The sequence below is a fragment of the Pelecanus crispus genome, chromosome 2 (genome assembly GCF_030463565.1).
Source record: "Pelecanus crispus isolate bPelCri1 chromosome 2, bPelCri1.pri, whole genome shotgun sequence".
NCBI lineage: Eukaryota > Metazoa > Chordata > Aves > Pelecaniformes > Pelecanidae > Pelecanus > Pelecanus crispus.
Window position 1 is genome coordinate 62,490,137 of NC_134644.1, and position 23,099 is coordinate 62,513,235.

Genomic DNA, 23,099 nt, shown 5'->3' on the forward strand with positions numbered 1-23,099 from the left:
GCTGTACTACTTACATGTACTTATGCACTTAGCTGTACATGTAGCACTATTCATTTTATTTTACTGGAACCATACAGTCTTTCTTTGAATCTCATCTGGCAAATTTTTAAGCACATGTATCCCTATGTAGCTTTTACATTAACTTGTTTATCACATCCATATTCCCTAGCCACCTAATCACTTGTTTAGAAAACTTTAGATTAAATTTTCTTTTGCCTGTGGTTATTCTGTTTCATATGATGTTTTCAATATGCTTTTAGGTTCAGAAGGAACTAGTAGATGCTCTAAAACGTAGAGGAAAACATAATGTGCAGTTTGTCACTATTTTTGTTTTATATCTGCCACTGCTACTTCAGAGCACTACAAATATCACTGCATTTCTTGGGTTCATGCTCAGGCTAACTGAGCTACAAGGACTTGTTATGCCTTTCTGAAATTCTTAACTGTGCCTCTCCTTTTCAAACCCACTTCTGTTTTCCCCATTTTCATGTTTCTCAATTTCTTTGTGGTTGCCTATCAACCTCAATAGTTTGTTTCTTTCTTTTATCGTTCCTTCTCTAATAATCTCTGATTTCCCACCCCTACCCCCCCCTTTACCCAGTCTTTGTATTTGTTTTCTTCCAGCAATTTGGATGACCATCATCAAACACAATTCTGCAGATTAGAAAGCTCTGCTGGAAACAAGCTGGGAGCTTCAGCCAGGTCTTGATCACTTGAGCTACTTGTCAGGCAGTAGGTTACTGATCACAGAGAATGGAGATGTGTGGAATATCAGTGTAGCTGAGCACAATCCACAGATTCAGGGCTCTGTTAGAAGTTAATTGCAACAATAAATAAAAGGGGAAATAGCTACAGGAGACAAGTCCTGTATTCTGACTTTCTGTTAGAAGAAATCATACCGTGCCAGATTTAACAACCAAAAGAGGCGATGCTGCTGCAGCTCGATGACCCCAGATCCTACCAATAGTAAGGCTAAAGATGTGTTCCTAGCAGGCACGCGCACATAAAACACACATATATGCTACATATAGACATGGCCAGCCACACAGGTCACAGACACTCAGTGCACTTGCACATGGGCAGCACCAACTGCCTCACCCGGCTTCCTGCTCTGGCTGAGCAGGAGGGAGGTCCACTAGAAGGAGTATATGTACAGGGTGGATCCCTCCAGCAGCAGGGCTCAGGCACTCAGCCTGCCCAGCAGCTGGCCTTTGATGCCAGTCTCCCCAGTTTCTGTCACCTGGACATACAACTCCTGAGGCAGCAGTCCCACTCCAGTTACTGGTACACACTGTTGTATGCACAGACACCCAGAGCTCGCCAGGACTTTCCAGGTCCCCACAGCTGACCCCCTGTGCTCTCACCCCTAGAGATACCCAGGTGCTCTCACATCCAGAGCTGACCCTTAAAGGCCCATTTACCCTGCTTGCTCCTAGACCACTTCACCTGCTTGCTGGCTAGTCCAGCTTGATCTTCACTAGTCATCACACACTCGCACACCTGCACTTGCTCAAGTATCTGGCACCACGGACACAGGGCCCCTGCAACCTCTGGTCTGACCCCATCTGCTGGCACCCACACCCCCATACATGCACGTGCAGACAGGATTGAGAGCCCCTTGCCCAGGAAAGAGTGAGAAAGGAATTTAATAGAAGGCAGGACAGACTGTGCTGGTCAGATGCAGGGCACAACCAGGCAAGCATACTGACCAGATCATTATTTACGCTTACCTCTCTTTTTTTTTTTTTCCTGCACTTTTTCCTCCTCCAAATCACCTAACACTCTCCCTTTTCCTGCCTTTGGTTCTGCCCCTAAACATCCGCTAAGTCCTGTGTGATCCTGAGCTATGTTTCCTATGCATCTCATAATGTGTCCTACCCCTAGGCAGCAACCCCCTTAGTCTGAAAAGTGTTGGGGAGAGCTGAGCTGTTCCCAGTGACTCATGGTGATGGGCTCCATGCCCAGATACTGGGGCTGAACTGTGCTGGGACAGCCCCAGACAGGTTGGTTGTTGCTTTGGAGTCCTTGGTTTGGGTCCCTCTCTGGGCTTGTGCAGATGGGCCTTTGATGGGCTGATGGCTCCTGTGATGGACCTGGGAGCAGCCTGGCAGGGTGTTATTTGGGCTTTTCCCCAGACATTGCATCTCTGAGCTCCTCTGTGGGTGTGCAGATGGGCTTTTTTCACGGAACCTGACACTTTCCCCATATTCTCAACCCCCCAGTAAATAGCCTAAATGAATACAGTGCTGCTATTGAAACAGATACCAACGAAAGACAGTGCGTGCCAACCAGGGCAACCTCCAAGGTACCCATCTAACATGTTACTAATTTCACAGCTCATCCATTATGTGAAAAAATGTGAAAATGATTTCCAGTAAGTTGCCAGGACACAGTCATTACCAATGGAAAGTATTGGAGAGAAAACATGAAAAAAGGGACATGGAGCAGATGTTTCTGCTGATATTTTTATGGCAGTTAAAAAGTTGAATTCTGTTGGCATTGTGAGTTGCTTAGTGATTAATGGAAATGACAAAGATGATGCATGGTTCTAAATTGGTGTTGTGTTGATAGAGGACATTTTGATTGAGATAATGTAAATGCTGATATGAGCATTTGTTGTTGTAATGTTTTAGTTCTTTTCTTTTGGTGGAACTAAGTGCTCAGTTCCTGGAAAACCCACTATCTGGTTAGGTGTCTGTAAGTCTGTGTGTATAGCAATTGTTTTGTAGGTAAGCTACTGTTTGTTGGTGTGGTCTGGTTTTTGGGGTTTTTTGTTTGTTTGTTTGTTTTTTGTTTTTTTTTTTTCCAAACGTAAGCTTTTAAGAAATCTTATTTTATTGGACCAGTAATTTTTTTTAATAACTTGAGGAAGTTTTACTCAAGTAAAACTTGTATTGAGTAAGTACAGCCAAGCAAGCTACTGTATTTTCCCTCACAGGATTGCTGGTTATGATAGGTTCAGATACAAGAAGGTTTGGGGAACTGGGGTGGGGAGGAGTGGGGAAAGGGGCAGGAAACAGTGACAATTACAACTGTCGAGGCCTGTAAAAATAAAACTTAATGACAGTCCTATAAATTAGCATGGGAGTAATGCATTTTGGGTTTGGTAATATTCATGAATAAACAAAACCTGACATTATAATATCTTTTAAAGCTGTATAATGAGGGTATCTCTTTGTGCAGCTGAGCATTATTTAACATTGATGAGGAATTTCAAGTCTCAAGACAGATCAAATGCTGTGATATCCAAGGCAGGAAAAAACTGGCATGAACTTGGTGGGGAAAAATCCTTGGGTTTAATCTGTATTTTTGCTATTTGTAGCTACTTATAGACATCTTGTATTAAAATGAGATGCCAGTTATTTCTGTAACCTTGACCTAAATTTACTGGGGTTGTCTCCCCTACTTTCGCACTTGTATAATTTGCTGAGATTTTAATTTGTGTATCTTGGCACACTTTGGAGTGCAACAAAGCATTTGAATTACACAGCTGGGAAAGTGTAAATCCAGGCTTGTACCTTGTTTCCTCTTCTCTTTTCCATTGCCCTGGCAATACAAAGTGGGAGTAGAAATCATACTTTTTCTTTAAGGGTATGGATTTTTCAAACTTAGCTTTTATACCAATCTTGAAGCCTTTTGCATGGGAGGTAGGCATAGGAGGGAAGAAGGGGGCAAGATGATATTGGCAGTGTTCCTGTTGTCTCCCAGCTGGAGAAGACTCAAATGAGGTCCAGGCAGCTCTGAAGCTTTCTGTGGCTGGGACCTGTGTAAGACCAGCACAAGCACGGTGAAGATCTGTTTCTTTGACAGTCTTCCCCCTCAGCTGCAGTGCACAGTAATGCATTACAGCTACCCAAATGTTCCAAACCACCCAGATTTAAAATGAAAGTGTGCTTTACTTGGAGATGTTCAGCATGACTTGCAGTTCTCCCTTTCAAATGTTTTTATCTTGAATGATGTTTATTTCAGCCACAAAGAACCACGCTAGAATGCAGGTTTTTTTTTTTTAAAAAAAAGTTTATGTAGCCTTGAATGACTTAATTCTTGAAAGCACCTTGTTAAAAATTGGTGTCTAATTATACTTCTTTCTTGTGATGTCTGTAGGCTGACACTATTACAAGGATGCTAATTGCCTAATCTATGGCTTCTAATTTAAAATCACTGTTAAATTTGTTTAAAAATCCATCTTTGATCAGCCTTTTGGATTTAAATTCATTTCCCTCTGCCCGCCTTTCCACCAGCCCAAAGCAAAAAAAGAACAAAGTTGAGAGAAGCACCTTTGTTTTTGCCATAAATGGGATGTTTTTCTTCTGTATTCATAGCAAATTCCTGGGTTGCAGTACTGTGTGGTAACTCAAATTACAGTTTTCACCCCCATCGCAGTAATTTTCTTTATTATCCCAGTGGCAAATAAACTTGAGCACTCATTCTGATGGCAACTGCTCTACTTTTTTCCCTTTGTTACCACAATGGTAATTGTCTTGTTTATCGCTGACATAAATGAGCCTAGAGTCAACTTGACACAAAATTGGCAAATTTCCACATATATTATTATTTTTATTTTTCTCTGCTTTTTAATTTCCTTTCTGTTTCTACGGGGCATATTTGAATATTGCACTAATAATGAGAATCCTTTATAAGTTCATTAGCTCACAGTAGGAGGCAAAGGGAGAGTGTGAGGTGGATATATCAGCTGGGAAGGTGGCAATCCATAACTTCAGAGTTTTAAGAAGGCTGAAGCTTAGATCAGTGGCAGCAGGAAGAAGGCTTGTGCTCAGTCACGAAGGAGCTTTGCTGATGGGAAGTTTTAGCAGCATGACAGCTAACGCAGCAGCAGACAGACATGCACGCTAGTCTAGCCATAAAGCACTAAAATTCTTTCTGTTCATTTACCTTCCCAATCCATTTTAAAAAATAGTGTGTATGTGTGTATTTATATAATATTTTTATTTATATAGAATATATATATTTATATATTGACAATATTATGGTTATATATAAAAATTAAAGAATGGTCTTTCTTTTGGAAGCTCTTTTTAAGATTTTGAGATGCAGAGCAACTGAGCACTGGGAAGGACTATGCTTAGGAAGGCTTAACCAACTGCATAGGTAGAGGTTGAGGAAAACTGCTGTGGTTTTTTTTTTTTAATTCTGTGGAAGTGGGCTTTATTGCTGGCATATTTACCTTGTACTTCATTATATATGCTTCTTGAATAAGAAAGACACTTTTTTAGGTTAAATTAGCAGAAGCATAACTTGTGGGATGTGCAAATTAATCCTGCTGTGCTGGGCATTGTCAACTTTCATATGCTGAGCTTCATGAAAAAATTGGAGAGTCCAGAGCAGAGCAAGAATAATAATTTAGCACCTAGAAAACATGACCTATGGCCAAGATGAACAAACTTGGCCTTTTTAAAGTAAAGAAGACATTCATATCTACAAATAGACAAAAGATGCAAGGAGGAATACAATAAACTGTTCTCCAAATTCATGGTGGGTAGAAAGAGAAACGAAGAGTTTAAACTGCAGCAGAGCAGCTTCATAGTGTAGAGAGTGTGGGAGAAATGCTGATGCTGAAGGGCTGGTGGAGCTCTAGGCTGCCTTGGCATGTTGAGGAATTTATATCATGGGAGATTTTTAACTGGAGTATGTCAGGAATGATACATGGATATAATTGAGCTTTTTTGGGACTGAGGTGGATTAGGTTAGCTTTGTGGTTCATCCCAGCCATGTGATTCTGCTGTTAGACTAATTATGATCAGGAAAAAGATTCTGCTTTTTTTTTTTTTCTGGCACTTACTGCTCCAAATGTAATTTGAGCAATTGAACAACCTTTTCCTGGAACATCTTGTAGAATGATGTAGTACTTAATGTGATGTTAAGAGTGGCAGAATTAAACCCTTAGGCTTAAGTTAACTTGCATTTGAACTGCCATGAGTAAAATAGCTGTGCTGTGTGTGATAGACTCTTACTAATCTCATGTGGCTACACTGAAAGGATGAAGTTTTTAGCTGTTAGAATTCATGTGCTTGTCCTGGCCGACGGTGAGAGCAAACCAAGGGCCCCTACAATGGCTGTATCCCAGAAAAAAACAATCAAAACTCAATTTCACTCTGAAGGTGTGTGAAGATGCCAAGGGTTGTGCTTGCTTTGGGACTACAATAGCTCAATTCAACTTCTGGCTGTGGAGGTAACCTAGTCATGGCTGAGAAGCAGTGCTTGGTCTTGGTTTTACTACAACTGGAAAAATGATTGGCTAAAGCATGCGCCATGTCATATACAGCTGTGATTTGGTGGACTTGTTCAGGGTACCTTACAATATTGTCATATTCTCTTATTTACAGTGAAATTTTCCAATCGCTTAATTGCATTTGTATGTGAAAACTGCGCTTTTGTTGGGCGGCTGTTCACATATTGCAACATCCCTTTAAAAACAGGAGAAAATAATAGATACAACATGAGCACGGAAATTGTATTGCTCATGGGACTTTGCAGGTTTTAATTTACTCAAATTTTCAGTTATACATAAAGCCAGGAAGTACAGGTTTTCTGATTTCCATCATCATTAATAATTGGGCAATATTGCATTGGCAAATGCTGTCACATTTGAACACTTCCTTATTTCTTGGGTTTTCCTGAATGCAAGTAATTTGGTTGTAATTGAATGTAGTGTAATTGAATCTAGGAGTGTTGTATTTCTTCAGAAAGAAATTTCTGGAATTTGTTTAGCATCACAGTAGATCCATTTAAAAAAAAAAAAAATCTTTCCCAACTTTAAATCTCCATATGACTCTTTTTTTTATGTACACATCACATTTATGATGTGCATAAAGCTGCAGCTCATCCAGAAGCTCAGTTTTCTTCCTGGACATGAACCTCATTGCAGTTACTGACACACTCAGGCATGGTTTCCAAGTGCATGTAGACGGGGCACAGAAACTCAGCATTGGAGCTAGCTGAGTGTGCTGGCACCTTCCTCGTGCTCCAGCACGTCATGGTGAGCACAGCGAGCAGCTGTGGCTGGCTGCTTCCTAGGTTGTGAGGAGTCTTGAAGGTCTTACGGTTTTATCTTATTAGACCCTTGTCTTTTAGCTGAAGTGCTGCTTCCTGTGCTTTCCTTATCAAGGTAACCTAATTCTACAGGGGCATCGCAGCTGCAAGCACCTGGAATTTACCTGTGTGGTTTGTGATGAGCAACTCTTGACTGAAGATCCAACTTCAGGTCATGCAGAAATTGTTGTCTCTAGAAGTCCCTCAGAAATTTTGTTTGAAGAACTATTTTTGGTGTTGCAAGACAGTTTTGTCTAATAAGGATTTTATTTTTGTTCCCCACTGCCACCTTTTTTTGTTTAAGGGAGGGTGTTACTTTAGCAAATATTTTGAAGATATTTTTAAATCGTGAAGGATTTTTGGAAAGGGGTCTTTGGCTGTATGCAGAAACTGAAACAGTTTCTTTTGTTGTCATTTTTACATTAAGATAATTATGTAGTAGGCAAAAACAGCAAGAAGAAAACCCTAAAGCAGAAGTGCTGCTTAGCTTAGAATCTTCTCTGTGCAGGATCAGATTGTTTGGTGTTTTTAGTGTTTTGGAGCTCTTTTTAGGTGAGTGTGCCTACACTTAGAAAAGTTGAAGTGTGTTGAAACAGCTTGAAACATTTTAGATACATGTGCAGTTCTGTATCAGAATGGTGCTGGTTTCTTCTTCAGCTTTAGTTTCCTCCTTCTGTCACTATTTGACTGATGAGGTTTTTTGGATGCTGGTGGTGGGTGGTGCTCCTTGGTTTTTTGACTTGTAATTTATTTCAGATTTTGGCTCTCCCAGCTGAAGGTGTTGGGAGCTTCTGTAAACTGACAGACTAGAAGTGTGGAAGGGGCAAACCCAGAAACGTTCAGCAGCAGCTTCCAACCACATCTGCTTTGCCAACACCAAATGAACAAGGGCACCCTTAACATTTGGAAACCTGGCAAAAGCTACTTTGGAAAACATTTCAAGCTCATGATAATCAAGATCATGTTAAGTTACTCTTCTACTAATGGGTAAAGGCTTAGTTTAGTTAAACTTTCAGATCTTTTCTTGTAGGAAGGATAATTGCAATAGTAGTATAATTACAAGCAGAAGTATCATCTATCAAGGAGCAATTGTGTGCATGCACACGGGAAGATGTGGAGGGATTTACGTACCAAAAACATACTTGTTATGTAAGAAATAAACACTGTTATATATAACTGTTTTACCATAAATTGGGTGTAACAAAATTGCAATGCAGAACATTTTTCAGAGTGTGCATCGATACAATATGGATTTCTAGCAATACTTCCATCTCCTTGTCATATCTGAAAGGTTTACTTCACTTTTAAAATGTCAGATGTAAAAGTAAAATACTTGTTCACATTTATTTTTGGTTGACTTTAACAACACTTGTGTACTTATTCTAAGTTTAACTATAACTGGAGACTGAATTTGGGACTTTATTTTACTTTGTCTGTTCTTAGGCATTATAAGGATGAGTTCCAAACTACAGAATTTTTATATCTAAACTTCAAAAATCTGACAGACATAAGGTTTGGTTCTGACCATTGCAGCAATAGTCCTACAGAATAACAAGAACATTGAAGTAGTGTTGCATCATGTTGTTTTTTTGTGGGGCTTTTAAAAAACTTTTTAATATACACAAAGTAGTAGAGCAAAGCAGCAGCTTCATGTGTTCTTACTGTCAGAATACAGATCTGGATTTTAGAAGGGGTTTTGTTCTCATATGTAACTTGCTTTGAGTCATGGTGAGACTTCTAGTTCACTTAACCTATTTTAAAAAAATTGTCAGACATGGTTTCTTCACCATATAGCATTGGAATGAATAAGGGTGGGGATAGGTTTGTTGTAGTACTGCTCAGAGAGAAACTTAATCTGACAGAGCAGAAGCTTACAGTGTATGTGTGTTTGTATATAAAAATTTATTCTTTAACATCTTTAGTTTTGCAGTTGAGCTTCTGAATATATATTGTAATAAAGCAACAAATAAAACTTGTTCCCTTCTTTTAAAATAAACTGCAGGTATGCCATTTCAGTGTGCAACAATTTCTTGAGTAAGTTTGGGGTTTTTTCCCCCCTTCCTTGTATGTTTATGTTTTCAGCCCTTTGTAAGGGGCTCAAGAGTTGAAACCAGCTTGAGTGACATAAACCCAAGTGTGTCACAATCTATTTAGCTTTCAGTATTTTTCTGGAAAGTTGAAAGTGATGGAGAGGAGTAGTGTGACTTTGTGGATCTGATGCACTGCCTGCTTTTGTCACTTTTACTATCATTTAATTCCATCAACTCCTGTGAATCTACACCTTTCCTATGCCCCTGTAAAGCTGAGGAGATTTACTCCTGTATTAGCAGCAGTTTAAAGGAGTTTATCCCCTGCAGCAGCCATATTCACTGACAGAAACAAAATGTATTGTAACACATTCACTGTGTCACATAATGCAGACTGTCATGCTAGGTCTTCTATTTATAATGAGCTTTGTACTTCTAAAAGGAGGCTGTTTGTCAGCCCTAAAATTAAGGCTGCCTTTTTACATAGTGATGCAGAAACTGTAGTTCACCAAGGTGCTACTGAAACTCTATGGGAACATCATGTAGGGTAACGGAGTTGCTAAATCCTTTTTGTTATTCAGCTTTTCTGCTTTCTAGAGGTAGCCAGCAGCTGTGTGGGTTAACTCTCTCTTGATCTTTATGCCAGTCAGAAAGTAAAACAGGAGTGAGAATATCTGCTTCCCTCAATCAGTAAAAAGCCATTGAAATCTAAAAGAAGTTGACTCTCTTCAACTTTGGCTAACTGTCTGGAGCTGGAAAAAGCTATTCTGTAAACTGGTTTGCTGAACCATTTGCTTTTCCTCAAATGTTCAAAATAGAGGATCCTAAAAACTCAGGAATGAGTGTTGTCTTCCCTGGTCCATCAACATCTCCCCTTTGGGGTTCAGGTAAGTAGTTCTGGGAGTGGAAGAGAACCCATGAAGAAATGCAGCAATGAAAATTATGTTAAGGTCTGTGTGACTATGAGGTTTTTAGTTTTTGTTTAAGCTGTTCTTCCTTAGTCTGCTTCCCTAGTCAAGCTTTTCTAAGAGGAAAAACTTTTGCCCTCAAGCCATGCTCAAGCCCACTGTTCTGAATGTTAGCTTAGTCAATGGTGAACTTCAAAATCCATTTGTAGTTGCTTTTGTCAGCTGATTAAAATGACTGGATTTTCTGCCCAGACTAAGAAGCTTAAAGAAGCTTGATGTTTCACACCAAAAGTTAAAATGAGATGGTTTTTTTTATGTGGGTTTTTTTTTTTTTACTACTTTTTACTTTGTGTTAGAACACAGGCAAGCTCTTTCAAATTTTAGCATGAAATGGATTTGGCAGTCTCAGTTTGATCTGTATTACTCAGGTGGTTAAACTTTAAAAAGACTATAGCATCTTTTTGGTGCTCTTCTCTTTCTGTTTTTTCATTCTTTTTGTACGTACTTTCACCTGACTCTAAGACCTTGGATCACTGTTCTGGCCAGATTTTCACCTCATTGCTTGTACACAGTTTTTCATGCAATATGAAAGTGTCAAGTTAAGAGTGAGGAAGCCATTTGTAGGGTGTTTTTCTCTCCTCTTGTCCTCAGAAAGAATATAAGTAACATTCAAAAAAAAGCCTGGATGTATTATGCTAGAAATGGCTTATCTGGACATGAGGACACATGTGAGTTTTACCTTTAGCTTGGAAGATTCTGAGGTTTAATATTATTGTGAAGTTCCTTAAGAGTATATATATTGTGTGTTTGGACAACCTACCAAGAAAGCAAATACACATTTTTGGCATTTTACTTCTGCTTGAAAAGCAGATATCTATGGCCCTTTCTTCAGTCCTTCCATTCTTCCCCTCCCCCATCTTCCAGAAAAAATGAGCGCTAAAAGACCTCCCTCCCTCCCTCTCTCTCTCTGCAACCATTTATCCTTATTTGCATGTGAACACTGTAGACTTTATATCCAAATCTTCCATTTTGCTGACTTGTTCTGTCTTGGCTCTGTTAATTTTTTTGCTTCTTTATTGTAACTTTTATAAATTTTCTAATTTAAATGGCTTTGATTCTGCCACGGTCTCTTCCTTGTCATATTCTGTTTTCCTTCTGTGTTTTAATGTATTCGGGTGACTTCTTAAAACAACGTTCCTTAAGTGTTTGTCCTTTCATCTATTCTAGGTTTTCTTTGGGTTTCTTAGTTTCTATTTTTAGCTGTTCTCCTTCTGTCTTACACACTACTGATCATTTGATCATTTTATACAGCATTGCAAAAACCCATATAAAAGAACTACTCAGTTACAAGGTGATCCCGTGTTGTCTTCCTTTCTACGTCATCCTCTACTTCTTTAACATCAGCATCATGTCTTAATCTCCTCCCTTCACAGTTGCCTTCTCTGCCTGGTGCTTGCCACTTTTGTTCTGCTGTTTATGTTAGCGGCTACCCTTTGCCATCTGAAGTCAATAAAAAGCCTCGTTCTGTCATCAAGTGTCTTCATACACCAGAATATGGTTGTTTGCTGTTTCCAATTGCATCTTAATTACCAGTTATTTTGTCAACATACCAACTTCTCCCTTCATTTTGTTCCTATGCTCCTGTTATGTGATTTGTACATTACTGCTCCCTGCACTAGAACCTACCCTTTCATTTTTGTTTATTCCCATTTTTAAGGTCTTTACGTATGCATCTACATATGGATAAAACCTGCCAAAAACCTATCACACACTCATGAAAACACTTTTCACAAGTTGACTTTATTTAGAATATCCCACTCTTTTGTCTTTATTTGAAGAAAGATCTTAATTTCTATTGTTTGGTGTTCAACATAATGTTGAAGACTAACAAATGCTGACTTATTCAAAAGCAGCCTGTTCTGTGCTGTAATACTAACTAATAACTACTACCACTTTCTATTTCTCCCATTCCAGAAGAACAGAAGGAAGGGTGTTGTATCTAAACCCTTTAATTTTCCGTAAAAATATTCCATAGGGATAAATGAGTGTCTAATTAAACAGTGTAACTTGGTTTTGTCTTTCATATAACACTCTTTAATATTTTTTTCTGAACTGTAGTAGTATCACAACAGTTATCTATTAACAGAGTTGGTATTTTGTGATTACATTTAGGTAGCATGTAGAGAGAGAAATATTTGTGAAGAAAATTGGTGATGAATTCCTTATGAAATCTACATGAAGTGTCTGAAAACAGGCACAGAGTCCCCTTGATAATGAAAGAATCTGATGACTTTAATTTGGGGAGAAAAGGGGAAATGGCTTGGACTATTTCACAATTTAAGTAAAGTGTCTACTGCTTGTATAAAATTGACTTTAGACCCTCTAATGAACATGTAAAACTCTCCAGGAAATTATTTCTCTTGTAGCATTGACAAAGAGATTCTCTTTATACACAGGTAACAATCTAGCTTTGCATTCATGCCACATAGAAGTTGGAGACTTTTTTTAGCTCTGCTTTCCTTTCTGCATCTTGATAGTTGGTTAGAGGCATTTAGATGTGTGTATGTGATCAGTCACTCATCATCAGAGCCCAGCAAAACAGCTCTTCCTTATGGACATTTGAAATAAAGCCAGTCTTAGCAAGGAGATCGCTTGCAAGAATTGCCAACAAATTAGATGAATTTTTAGAGTGGATATGAAGTCTGGTTAAGCAAACATTTCATTTCTTTTAGCAGCTGATTGATTGATTCCAAATGAAAAAGCTGTACCATCTGGTCCTTGGAAAACAAAGAAGCATTACATATTCCTTTTTTAAAAATTTGCATAGAAAAATATTTGTATAATTTACCAATTATAGATCTATACCAATTTATATACATTACCAGTTTTACTTTGTCTATGCATAAAATGATTTAATTTATTCATCTATAATACACATAACTTTGTAATAGTCATACATTTCAAAGAAAATATGGGCATTATTAGAAAAGCTTCTATCTACAATGCTTGTTATTATGTCTGAGCTATTTATCATAACACAATTTGACAAGCAGTTTTATGACTTGAAATAGAAAGCAGCATAGAGAGGTCAAGGAAAAACTGAAACAAGACCCCCTGCTAAATCAATTAAACTTCTTCCAGTAAATATGGTGAAATTTTAGACCTTGCTGGAACAGAGTATTAGTTATGTAGATGTGTAATAGAGTAACTGCAGAGCTGTGTAGAGACAGGTATTACATGTAGTGAGAAATTTCAGAGTTTTGAAACTTGATGTTATTCTGAGTTGTAATAAAACCTGAAAAATTCAAAAATTTACCGAGGGAAAACTCATAAGCTTTTTGGTGTATCTCTTGAAAGAAAACTAAAGGGAAAAGTATGTTGGATCAGTAGAAGTGTCTCCATTTGTGATGTAAAACTTAAACCAGTGTGTGAACAAAGCTCTGAATCAAAATATTTTCAAAAATGGTTTAAAGATACCTGGAAAAAGTTTCGTTGTTCCTCTCCTCCCCAAGTTGCTGGAATTCTCTTCCTATTCTGTCTTTCTCTCACATGCCAAAAAATGAAATCGTGTGCCTCAAGCTTTTAATCATTTCTGTATCTTTTGGAAAGATGCTTTGTTTTCTGTGAATTTCAGTGACATTACTTTAATCTCAAAGGTGTAGTTCTTGATATATAAATAAAGTCAATTTATTGTCATTATGGATTTTTTTCTCCAGGATATGAAGATCCTTATTGCCATGTTTTGTTTTATTTCATTCCAGCTATTTATGAACTCTCTTGTGAAGCATACAAACACTTGGGCAAAACTTCAAATTACTACTGGATAGATCCAGATGGCAGTGGGGCATTGGGACCTTTGAAAGTTTACTGCAACATGACAGGTAACTGCATTGTATTTGCTAATTCAATTTTTTTTTTTTAATGTAGTTGGGAGAAAGAGTCTGTTCATAATTCACTTTTCTTGGCAAAAGAGAAATAATTGCTAAGAGCTTTTCATGAGAGGGGTCATCAAATCTGTAGTCACCATTCAGTATAGTCTGAGCAAGGCAGTAGTTAATCCATTTCATAAGCTTTTTGAATCACAGCTATTAATTAGCCTTAGCAGGCCTTTGTATCCTCAGTGGTGCATCATTTAAAAAAAAAAAAAAAAAAAGATATATATGGCTATTTACCAAAGCTATTCTATATCAACATATTTGTAGTTCAGTAATATCTGTGGTTCATGGGGTACTGTAGAAGGCAGCTTTTTAGAAATGTCAGACTTTTATTTCAGTCCAGGTATTGCTGAATTTCACACACTTACCACCACAGGCAGGGAATAGAAATTAATTACAAGAGAAGCAAAACATCTGAGTTTTCTTTTTTACCTGTTTTATCTTTTTAACTGGTGATAGAAGGACTTACCTTGTTTAAATTCTGAGACCATATATATAACTGCATTAACTTATTTTGGTTTTGTTGTGTGGGTTTTTTTTTTTTCCTGCTTTTAACACTAGTTTTGCATGGGTAATTTCCCATCTGGGCATTCTCATGGAAGATATCCTGTCTTAGTCATCTGCGTTGCCATGCTGAGGCAGAAAAATATGATAATGAAAAAAGAAAAGGGGGCAGTTTTCTGCACCGGGAGTGTGTTATTTCTTTGGTCTATTAATGCATGACAATTGTCTCAGCACTTTTTCCTGATGTGAAATATTGGGTAGCTGATACAACAGACATGTCCCCTGACTTTCCCCAAATGTCTGCCTAATAAGTTTGAATTTCAGTCTGTTTGCATTGGAAATCTGGCATGCATCCGAGCCCTCAGACTTCAGCATTAGCAACATGAATGTGAAGGCACACTATCATAAGTTGAAACAGTAACTCTGCCTCTTTAGAGATCAGTCACTGAAGCTCATGTAGCTCTTCTGGAGGCAGAAACCTGGACGTGTCTGGACGTGTGGGGTGGGTTTTATCCAACTTGGATGGGAGAGACTGGGGATGCAGAGGGTGGAAGCTGACTTGAAGGGGGATGCATGGCACATGAAGCAGACCCCAGATCAAGTGCTCATAGGTAGACAGCCTGTTGGAGAACAGGAGAATACCATTGTCTCATATCACTATTAATGTCTGCATTTGTGTAATAAGCGCATGCCTAAAAAGGAGCCTGATCTAAGCTCTGGGAGTGCCATCAGCCCTTCTTTGACTGGAGAGACAGGCTAGCCAATCTGTTCCAAGACACAGGTGTAAAGGCAATCTTTCAGATAAGTGGATCCTGACCCGTTTAGGGCTTTTAAAATCATAACTAGCACCTTGAACTGTATCAGTAACTAATCAGGCAGGCAATGCAGGGACCAATGCCAAGAATTGCGAATCTATTATAGCAATTTCTGCTATTCAGAAGAACTGTTGCGTTCAGCGCTAGCTGTAGCTTTTGGGTGCTCTTCAAGGGTAAATTTGTAAATTAAAAATATACTACCGTAGTGGTGTCAGGCACAAAAAAGTATACCTATCCAGTACTAAAGTATTGCTCACTAATGTTAAATATAAATATACAGCAGAAAGTCCTAGTAGCTTGTCCAACACTGGGGAAAAAACAGATAAGAAAAGTAAAAGTAACCATTTAATTTTACTGATGTTTCTTGTCTACAAAACAATTCCCAGAATACTTAAATGTGACCTTTTCCTAACCAGTGCAAGGAGATCATGAACATTAGGATAGGTGATTTAGTGCTCATTCCCTTCATTTGGATATGATGCATGCTGTGGAAAAATGCAGTTTTTAGTTTTAACTGAATCGCTTTCATCAGCAATTCTTTGCTACAAGAAAAAGGCATTTTGCACTAATACCCATGTAACTATTTAAGTCTTAAAAATAAGAACCTAACAGAAGTATTTCTTCATTAAAATGTGAATGACTGCAAGAAATATATGAAAATTGGTGGGAAGTAATTTTAATCTCTGCTTCTAAAACTGGAAGGCCACACTGACAATCATTCTCAGGTAGCTTAGTAAAGCACATCACCTGTATACATCCTGTGTAGTACCTATACATTGCAGCTGTTACAGCTTTCATTTTCTTTTAATTAGTGGTCATCTTAGATACTGAAGACTGTGGAGGGTAAAGAGCTACATTTTTAAGGGAAAATTCGCAACACCCTAAATCTTCTTCTGAATCTATATAGAGTATTATCAGTAAGATACGTATTAGAGAAGGGACAGAATGAGGTTACTTTTGAATGAGGGTTACAGAATGAGGGCTTTACTTTGGTTCATCAGTAACACATTTCTGTAGAACTCTGTAGCAATGATGCATATCTTGTCATAGAACAAAAGGCGCTATAGCATATTAGAATAAGAGCAGAATTCTCAAATAATTTTAGTATCGAAATTGTGCAGGTTTATGGTATTACTAGCACAATAGAAGTTAAAGGAGCTGAATTACAATTAAGTTTTGTTGTCAACATGAAACTAAATAACCTACAGATCTATCTATACTAAATAGTATGTGGAGTATACTAAATGAAAAAAACACTTCTTCATATGGCAGGATAGTGATATTTTAGTAGAGACACCCTTAACTATATTTCTCTCTCTAGCCTGCGAGTCGAATCTAAATCTTCTTATTAACCCACTATGTTAAACAAACATCTCAATATTAAATTACTACTCAAGATGCTATTAGACATTTAAAATACCCCTTGTTTCATTCAGGTGGAACTAGCAAGTAAGAATATCTTAGTGACTGAAAAGGTAATGTAAAACGTAACTTGCTAGTTTGGTTCCTAGGCAAAACAAGTCCATGAGGTTAGGGTTGTTAGCAAAGCTAGCATCTGTCTTCCTAAAACAAGGTGGCTTAACAGTTATGTACTGCTTTCACACTTACTGTAGTAAGGTTTTACTGGGGCAAAATGTTGGAGTGTAAACTGCATTCTCGCTTGACTATAAACCTTCAGGGGCAGGGCCAGTATGCTGAACAGCCACTGAAATTGTGTATTTAGAAATTGCATCTTTAGCCCTTGAAGGTACTGTATCACAAGTATTGAAGCACAAATTGTGTTATTTCATCATCATTGTGTCAGCATTTCACCTACAGATTCTGTAGTCAGAAAGTGTTAGGGTTCCCAAATGTGTCAAAAAAGGTATTTTTTTTTAAAAAAATGAAGAGAAAATTATGGTGCAGTAGACAGCTGTCTGGGCATAATCCATATCCATCTTTAGTGTGTCTTAATTTAGTAAACTGGCGAATGCCATGGTGAGTCCTGTGCTTCACAGATGTTGCTGTGATAACTGAAAAGTGTTCTGGTTTCTAAGATGCCCTGGGAATTCGATAGTGCAGTCAAAGTCATAGAAATACATATGTGTGTGTACTCCCCACAGCATTCATGGTATCTGCAAACTTCTCTGTATTGTTAAAGAAATCCCAGAGCTCCCTGCCCCCCATTCTCTTGTCCTTGTCTTCTCCAAATAAACCTTGTACTCAGAGTGCTGTGTTTTGATAGTGAAGAGGAACCAAGCACTTGTATTTTATGTCCTTGTAGTGGAATGAAAATGTTTGAGATATGACATTTAAGTGTCTATTCCTGCTGCAATAACACAGCTTTTCAAAATCTAAGGCACTGCAATACATGTTCAGCAGCTTTCCAAGTACTTATCAATAGGAACTATGTAAATTTTGGGAAGCTTTTTTTTTTCTTTTATGAAAAACAGTATTGAAAATGTTTAGAGTTGGAAAGTTGGAACTTCTCAAATTAACGCACTTACAGAAAAATATTCCTAGAAGCTGTGATGTGGCATAATGTTTAACCACTAGACTGCTTTTCAGTTTAGCCCGACTTGTGATCTTAGACCAACAGGGAACTTTTCCAAAGCTCTGTCATCTCAAGGCTGAGATCTTACCCTCTTTTAGAAGCAGGTCCACAATGCAAAGTTAGACTTGCATTCAGGCAGGTTTTTCGAAAGGTGGAGGGTTCCTATCTCAGTATCCAGTTTAAGGCCTTTCCTGTTTTCTTTTTAACTGTCATTAGAACACTAGCTGTAGTGGAAAGACCTGCTCTTTTAAGATATTTGTTGGAAGCTGTAAACTTTGCATATATTACAGCTTCACCCCATGCTCTGCATGATATTTTGTATGTCTGAATCTCTATGCTTGATTCAGTTTCCTCTGGCAGCTTTTGTTTCAGTCCCATTGAGAAAGACACAAGAAATAAATTAATATTAGTCCCTATTTTTTTCTGCTTCTTTCCTTTTTTTCCCCTCAGCCCAAGGAGGATGGGGAAAATGTGTCAGATCAGGAAGTTTACCCTGATTGTATTTTGTCCGTTTGTCCTGCAAGAATTTGCAGAGCAGAGGGTAGGGAATAAGCAGAGGAACAATGCACAGGGACCATAACTACTTAGTTATTTACCCTAATGGCTGTATGGGACATCAGTGGGAGAGGCGGACCAGCACTTCTGTGGTTACTTGAGGCTTTATGCTGAGGATAAGGAAATCATAGTCTTTCTGCTGTTTGTTCTGCTTCATCATTTAGACCACTGATGCAGAGCAGAACTGAAAGGTTTCATACTCTATTTTACCAGATGTGTCAGTTAATTCTTTCTATTGGTCCTGAAGTCATTATGCCTCTGTGATGTGGCTTTTATCTCATTTCAGGATCCAAATAGCTGCAAGCATAATGGCTCCATTTGAGTGGTACTTACCCTATCCCCTTTCTAGTACAGTTCTTTAGCCTAAAGCTGCACATCTTCAAACACTTTGAGAAATCATTATGCGTATTCATAGCCTGCCTCATTAAGGTCAAATGTACGGGGTGGCTTCTCTACCCACTCTCCCCCTTCTTCTCTTCTCTCTTTCTTCGCTTTTTTAACAGAAGTGGCACATGTAATAATTACTGTAATGACTTTGTGAGTAGACATTAAACAACCATAACTGTCGTATCCTGTGATTTTTCTGTCTTCTTTCTGTAAATAGTGGGTCGCTGGAGTGCTTTTTACTATGACATATGTAGAAACATATGGCATGAATATAAATGTGCCATTCATCACTACATACTGATGAAAAGTGTCCGAGCAGTGGTAAATGTTTAATTCTGTTGCACGTATCTGTATAATTAGTTTTTCAGATGAGACATTTTGCCTGAGAACTGATTTACTGAACTTCCAAGGTACCAAAACCTTTATTCGTACAGATATGTATAAATGCTTGTGAAACATAAAATCTTGAGCAATTTAATTCAGTAAATAAAAGTAAAGACTTCTTTTCTGTGTAGATTCTCCAGTTTGATAGAGGAAGGAATTAGTGGGTTTTAGTTGTTAAATAGAATATATTGGCACACATTTAAAGGCAATAAACAAAATTTTGTCATTGGGTAGTGATAAGTTGCTGCATGACAACAAAAGTATAGAGACCTTACCCAGTGTAATCTCATTGCAGAAAACTTCCAATATAAGTATTTAAAGTCTTTTACCTAAAATACAGGAAGGAAAAATAGCTTCAGTGTTTCACATATGACATGTGAAGCGAAGATTTGATTTTTAACAGCATCTCTTATCCACTTTTCCTTCAGTTGCAGAGCTTTGTTTTGGAGGCTTTTTAATGAGCCTATCAGACATTTTTGCAAATTAAAATGACAATTGGGAGGTAAAAAGAGGAAAAAATAGTTAAGATGGATTGAGGCTGTTGTTGCAGAGTATCCATGCTTATTTCCTTGAAGATGAAACAAGACCAGAAACAACCACAGAAAAAGAAGAAAATGGAGGGGGTGTGTGGGGAAGGGCAAAAGCATCAAGCCGTTTAAGACACTGGTTTTGGCTAGTTGACTTACCGAGGTAGACTCTCTGTGTAAAGAAGGGAGAAAAGATACTGAGGAAGAAGGAAAATATTAGTCATTGAAGCATCAGGGGATCATGTCTGCAGCAGCATCTCTGATGGCACGCTTTCTTCCTAAGGTGAGTTCATCCTCCTAGTGTCAGAGTAAAATAACAGACCCATGAGACACCTGGAGACAGAACAGACTATGTTTATGTCTTTGGATGTCAAGTAGGCTGAAAAATCCTGCATCTCAGTTTTAGTTCATTGATTATTTTTTTCATCTATTCTTATTTCCAAGGCATGCCCTTTGTATTCTAGGTTTCATTGATACATCATTTTGTTTTGCATTCAGCTGTTTTTATTGTTTTTAATTTATGTCAAATTTGGCTTTCTTGTGAAAATGCTCATTGTGGTACTTAACTATATCTCAACAAATTTGGCTAGTGCCTTTCCTCCGCATGCTATGGAGCACAGTACTGACTGTTGCTAAGAAGGTCATGGTTGTTTTTCCGGTTGGATGTAAACTTTCCACTCAGCCTCAATCAGTTCACAGATTGTAATTGCCAGCCTTTATCTGGACTTGTCTTGATGAGATGGAGTTTGCTGTCTGGAATCCTTCTGAAATAAATCAGGATGGTTTTCTGTTTGTTTGGGTTTGCCTCAGGTTAACACTGAAAAATGATGTTGTTAGGCACTCCTGTGCTTGGCAGTTACTCGGGTTTGACTGGTTAAAGCCACTATCTAGATGGCAAGGGATGAGTGAGTGTAGGCTGTTGCTGTGTTTTGTGACAGCGTATTGAGTTTGCCATATTGGCAGGCTTTTAAGGATGGAAGAGGAAAGGACTACAGGCTACTCAGCCCTACTGGTAAAACCACACTTGAGTGCCATGTGATTGTGAGATCGTTTTTTATTACTTTAATGTTCAGAACTTAAAAATACACTGCCATAGAAACAGTTTCTACATGGAGATGAAGGTTTTAATAATTTCAGGGCTCATCATAATATAAAAAAGGTAGAATTTGTTGAGAAAACAGGATGTGAATCAACATCTGATGACTTCACTAAGCAAAAATGTGCCTAACAAAAATGTGATAGCATAACTTTAGGGTTTGCAGTAAACCATGTTAGAATCATGTGATTCTAAATCATTTTAGAAAATCTCCAGATATTTTCTCCAGTCACCCTTGCATCTGTAGAAAATGAAAAGCTAGCCCCGTGTGCAACTGCAGAGAAAACATTTAAACTATAAAATAAAAAAATACCGTGTAAAGTCTGCCCCCAGGAGAAGGTTCTTGATTAGCTTTGTTTCAGTAGAGGACAAACTTTATCATTGGTATTTAAGGTAGCTTCTGAAGTCTCCAAGTAACAGAAACATTTCCTACTCTCTGACTATTTTCTTTTGTTTCTTCCCCTTCTTTCTTACTGTCCCACCTCAAGCTCTGGAGCATCATATAAAGGAATATGGGAATAAAAGTTGATGTCATGTCATCCTCTTAATGTATTTCAAGTGCTCAGAATTGGAGCATGAGCATCACAGAACCATCCATACATCAGGCATAAGGCAACTAAATGTGCAGTGATCTCAAAGAATGAGAACAAATTGGCATTTGACAGTGACATAGCAGAAGTAGTTGAAAATAAATCAGGATCTTTGTTTTGCCAAATTACTTAGTCTAGGAGGAGGCAAAAAATCCTGACATCATCTGCAATCAGAAAATATTCCTCATTTGTTGGAAACTGAGCTCTGAACAGAAATTAGAAAACAACAAATCTTTTTAGAACTCTTCATGCATTGCAGGACCCCACAAGCCTATATTTCAAGAAGGATGTCCATAATTGGCAGAGAAGAAAAAAGGGATGGTTGGAAATAGGATGTTGAAAAGTACCATCTACCTTAAACTGTTAATTGTGAATGTTAGAAGCACACATTTAGCTCTGGATTCACTCCCCCACACATGTGCCCTACTGAAGATGTGAAGAACTCAGCACAAGCTGCTTCAGGCCAGTGATATGCTTCAGTTATCCGTAGGAAATTGCTCCTGTAGAGAACATTATTGAAAGCCCAAACAAAGCCTGTGTTTTCTGTAAAACTTTTAATTCTGCTTTTGGTCACTTCAGTCAAGTTAAGGGTAGACAGTTAATTTACCCCTGAAATGATGGGAGAAGTTTTAGGGTTTTTTCAAACTTTATTTTATTTTGATGGTAATATTTTCTGCAGGGTTTTTCTGTTGCTTGGGTGGGTACAGCTGTTTGGGGGGGGTGGCGGGTTCTGCCTACCCCCTGCATCACTGGGAAGGCTTCTCTATGCTTCTCTGGGCTTTGAGGAACAAGCCCAGTGATCCAGCTGTACTGCATCAAAGCCTGGAAGGTGTGAGTCACTAGGTTCAGGTGAGGATTTCTGGTATACAGAAATGCTTTCTCATATGTGCTTCCCCCTTAAGGCTTCCTTGTCCTTAAACAACACTTCAAAGAATGGCTTCTCAGCAAGTCATATTCAGAGTTGGTTGTTTCTAACTGCTAGTACTGTCTTGTCTTGTTGACAGACAGTGGGACTTGGGAGAAAACCACTTACCTGTTCTAAGTATTCTTTCTGTTGTCATTTTCTTTGAAACTGAAGCCAATGTAACTAAAGGATCACAGAGCAGATCAGTTTAAAGGAAGCATTTAAAATCCTGTTCTGATGGCAAATGGTGTATTAAGTTCACTTATTACTGAGATAGATAATCAAGTGATGAAAAGATTACAGGCAGTTTTAAAAAGAGAGAAGAGAGATTCATGCCACTCCAGAATTGCCAACTAGTATTCAGGGTGCAATGCTGCACACCAATGTGTAATGATCTAAATTAATTTACCTAGAAGGGCAGGTTAGCTGTGTTGTCACTATTGCTGGTAAAAAAATCAGGCCTTCTTGCTTCCTTCTTGTGTGCTCTGACAGATATTTTTTTTTTTTTAAAGAAATTATTTGGGCAATGAAGAAGCTGCAATAGACATCCATTTTGATCTGTACATACACATACATAGAGAGGGAAGGTACTGCTGATGCAGGTACAGAATGAGTCTCCTGTGACTCCCTCCCAGGACTTACTAACAAATGAAGTTAGTGCAGATTATGTAGGAGTGTGAATTTACAGTGTTATGGAGAGTTTGTGTGAAGGCTGTCTTTGAACACTCCTGGTAAATCCCAAGATTACATACATGTTTGCATTTTGTCACTAAGAATCAGTCTTAGTGTTCTTCTACAAAAGAAAACAAATGTGCAATAACTATGATGTCAACTTACAGACAATATTTTTACTAGTTTCCAGAATGGGCACTTAGTACAGGTTT

General features: G+C 38.2%; 1 protein-coding gene across 1 annotated transcript in view; it reads left to right on the top strand.

Moving 5' to 3' along the window:
* The window catches only part of CNTNAP2 (contactin associated protein 2), a 1,215,771-nt gene that overhangs the window by 823,667 nt on the left and 369,005 nt on the right, over positions 1–23,099 (top strand). The window contains exon 12 of the mRNA XM_075728323.1: positions 13,747–13,866. Coding sequence (XP_075584438.1) covers positions 13,747–13,866 — 120 coding nt within the window. The remainder of the gene's footprint in view (positions 1–13,746; positions 13,867–23,099) is intronic.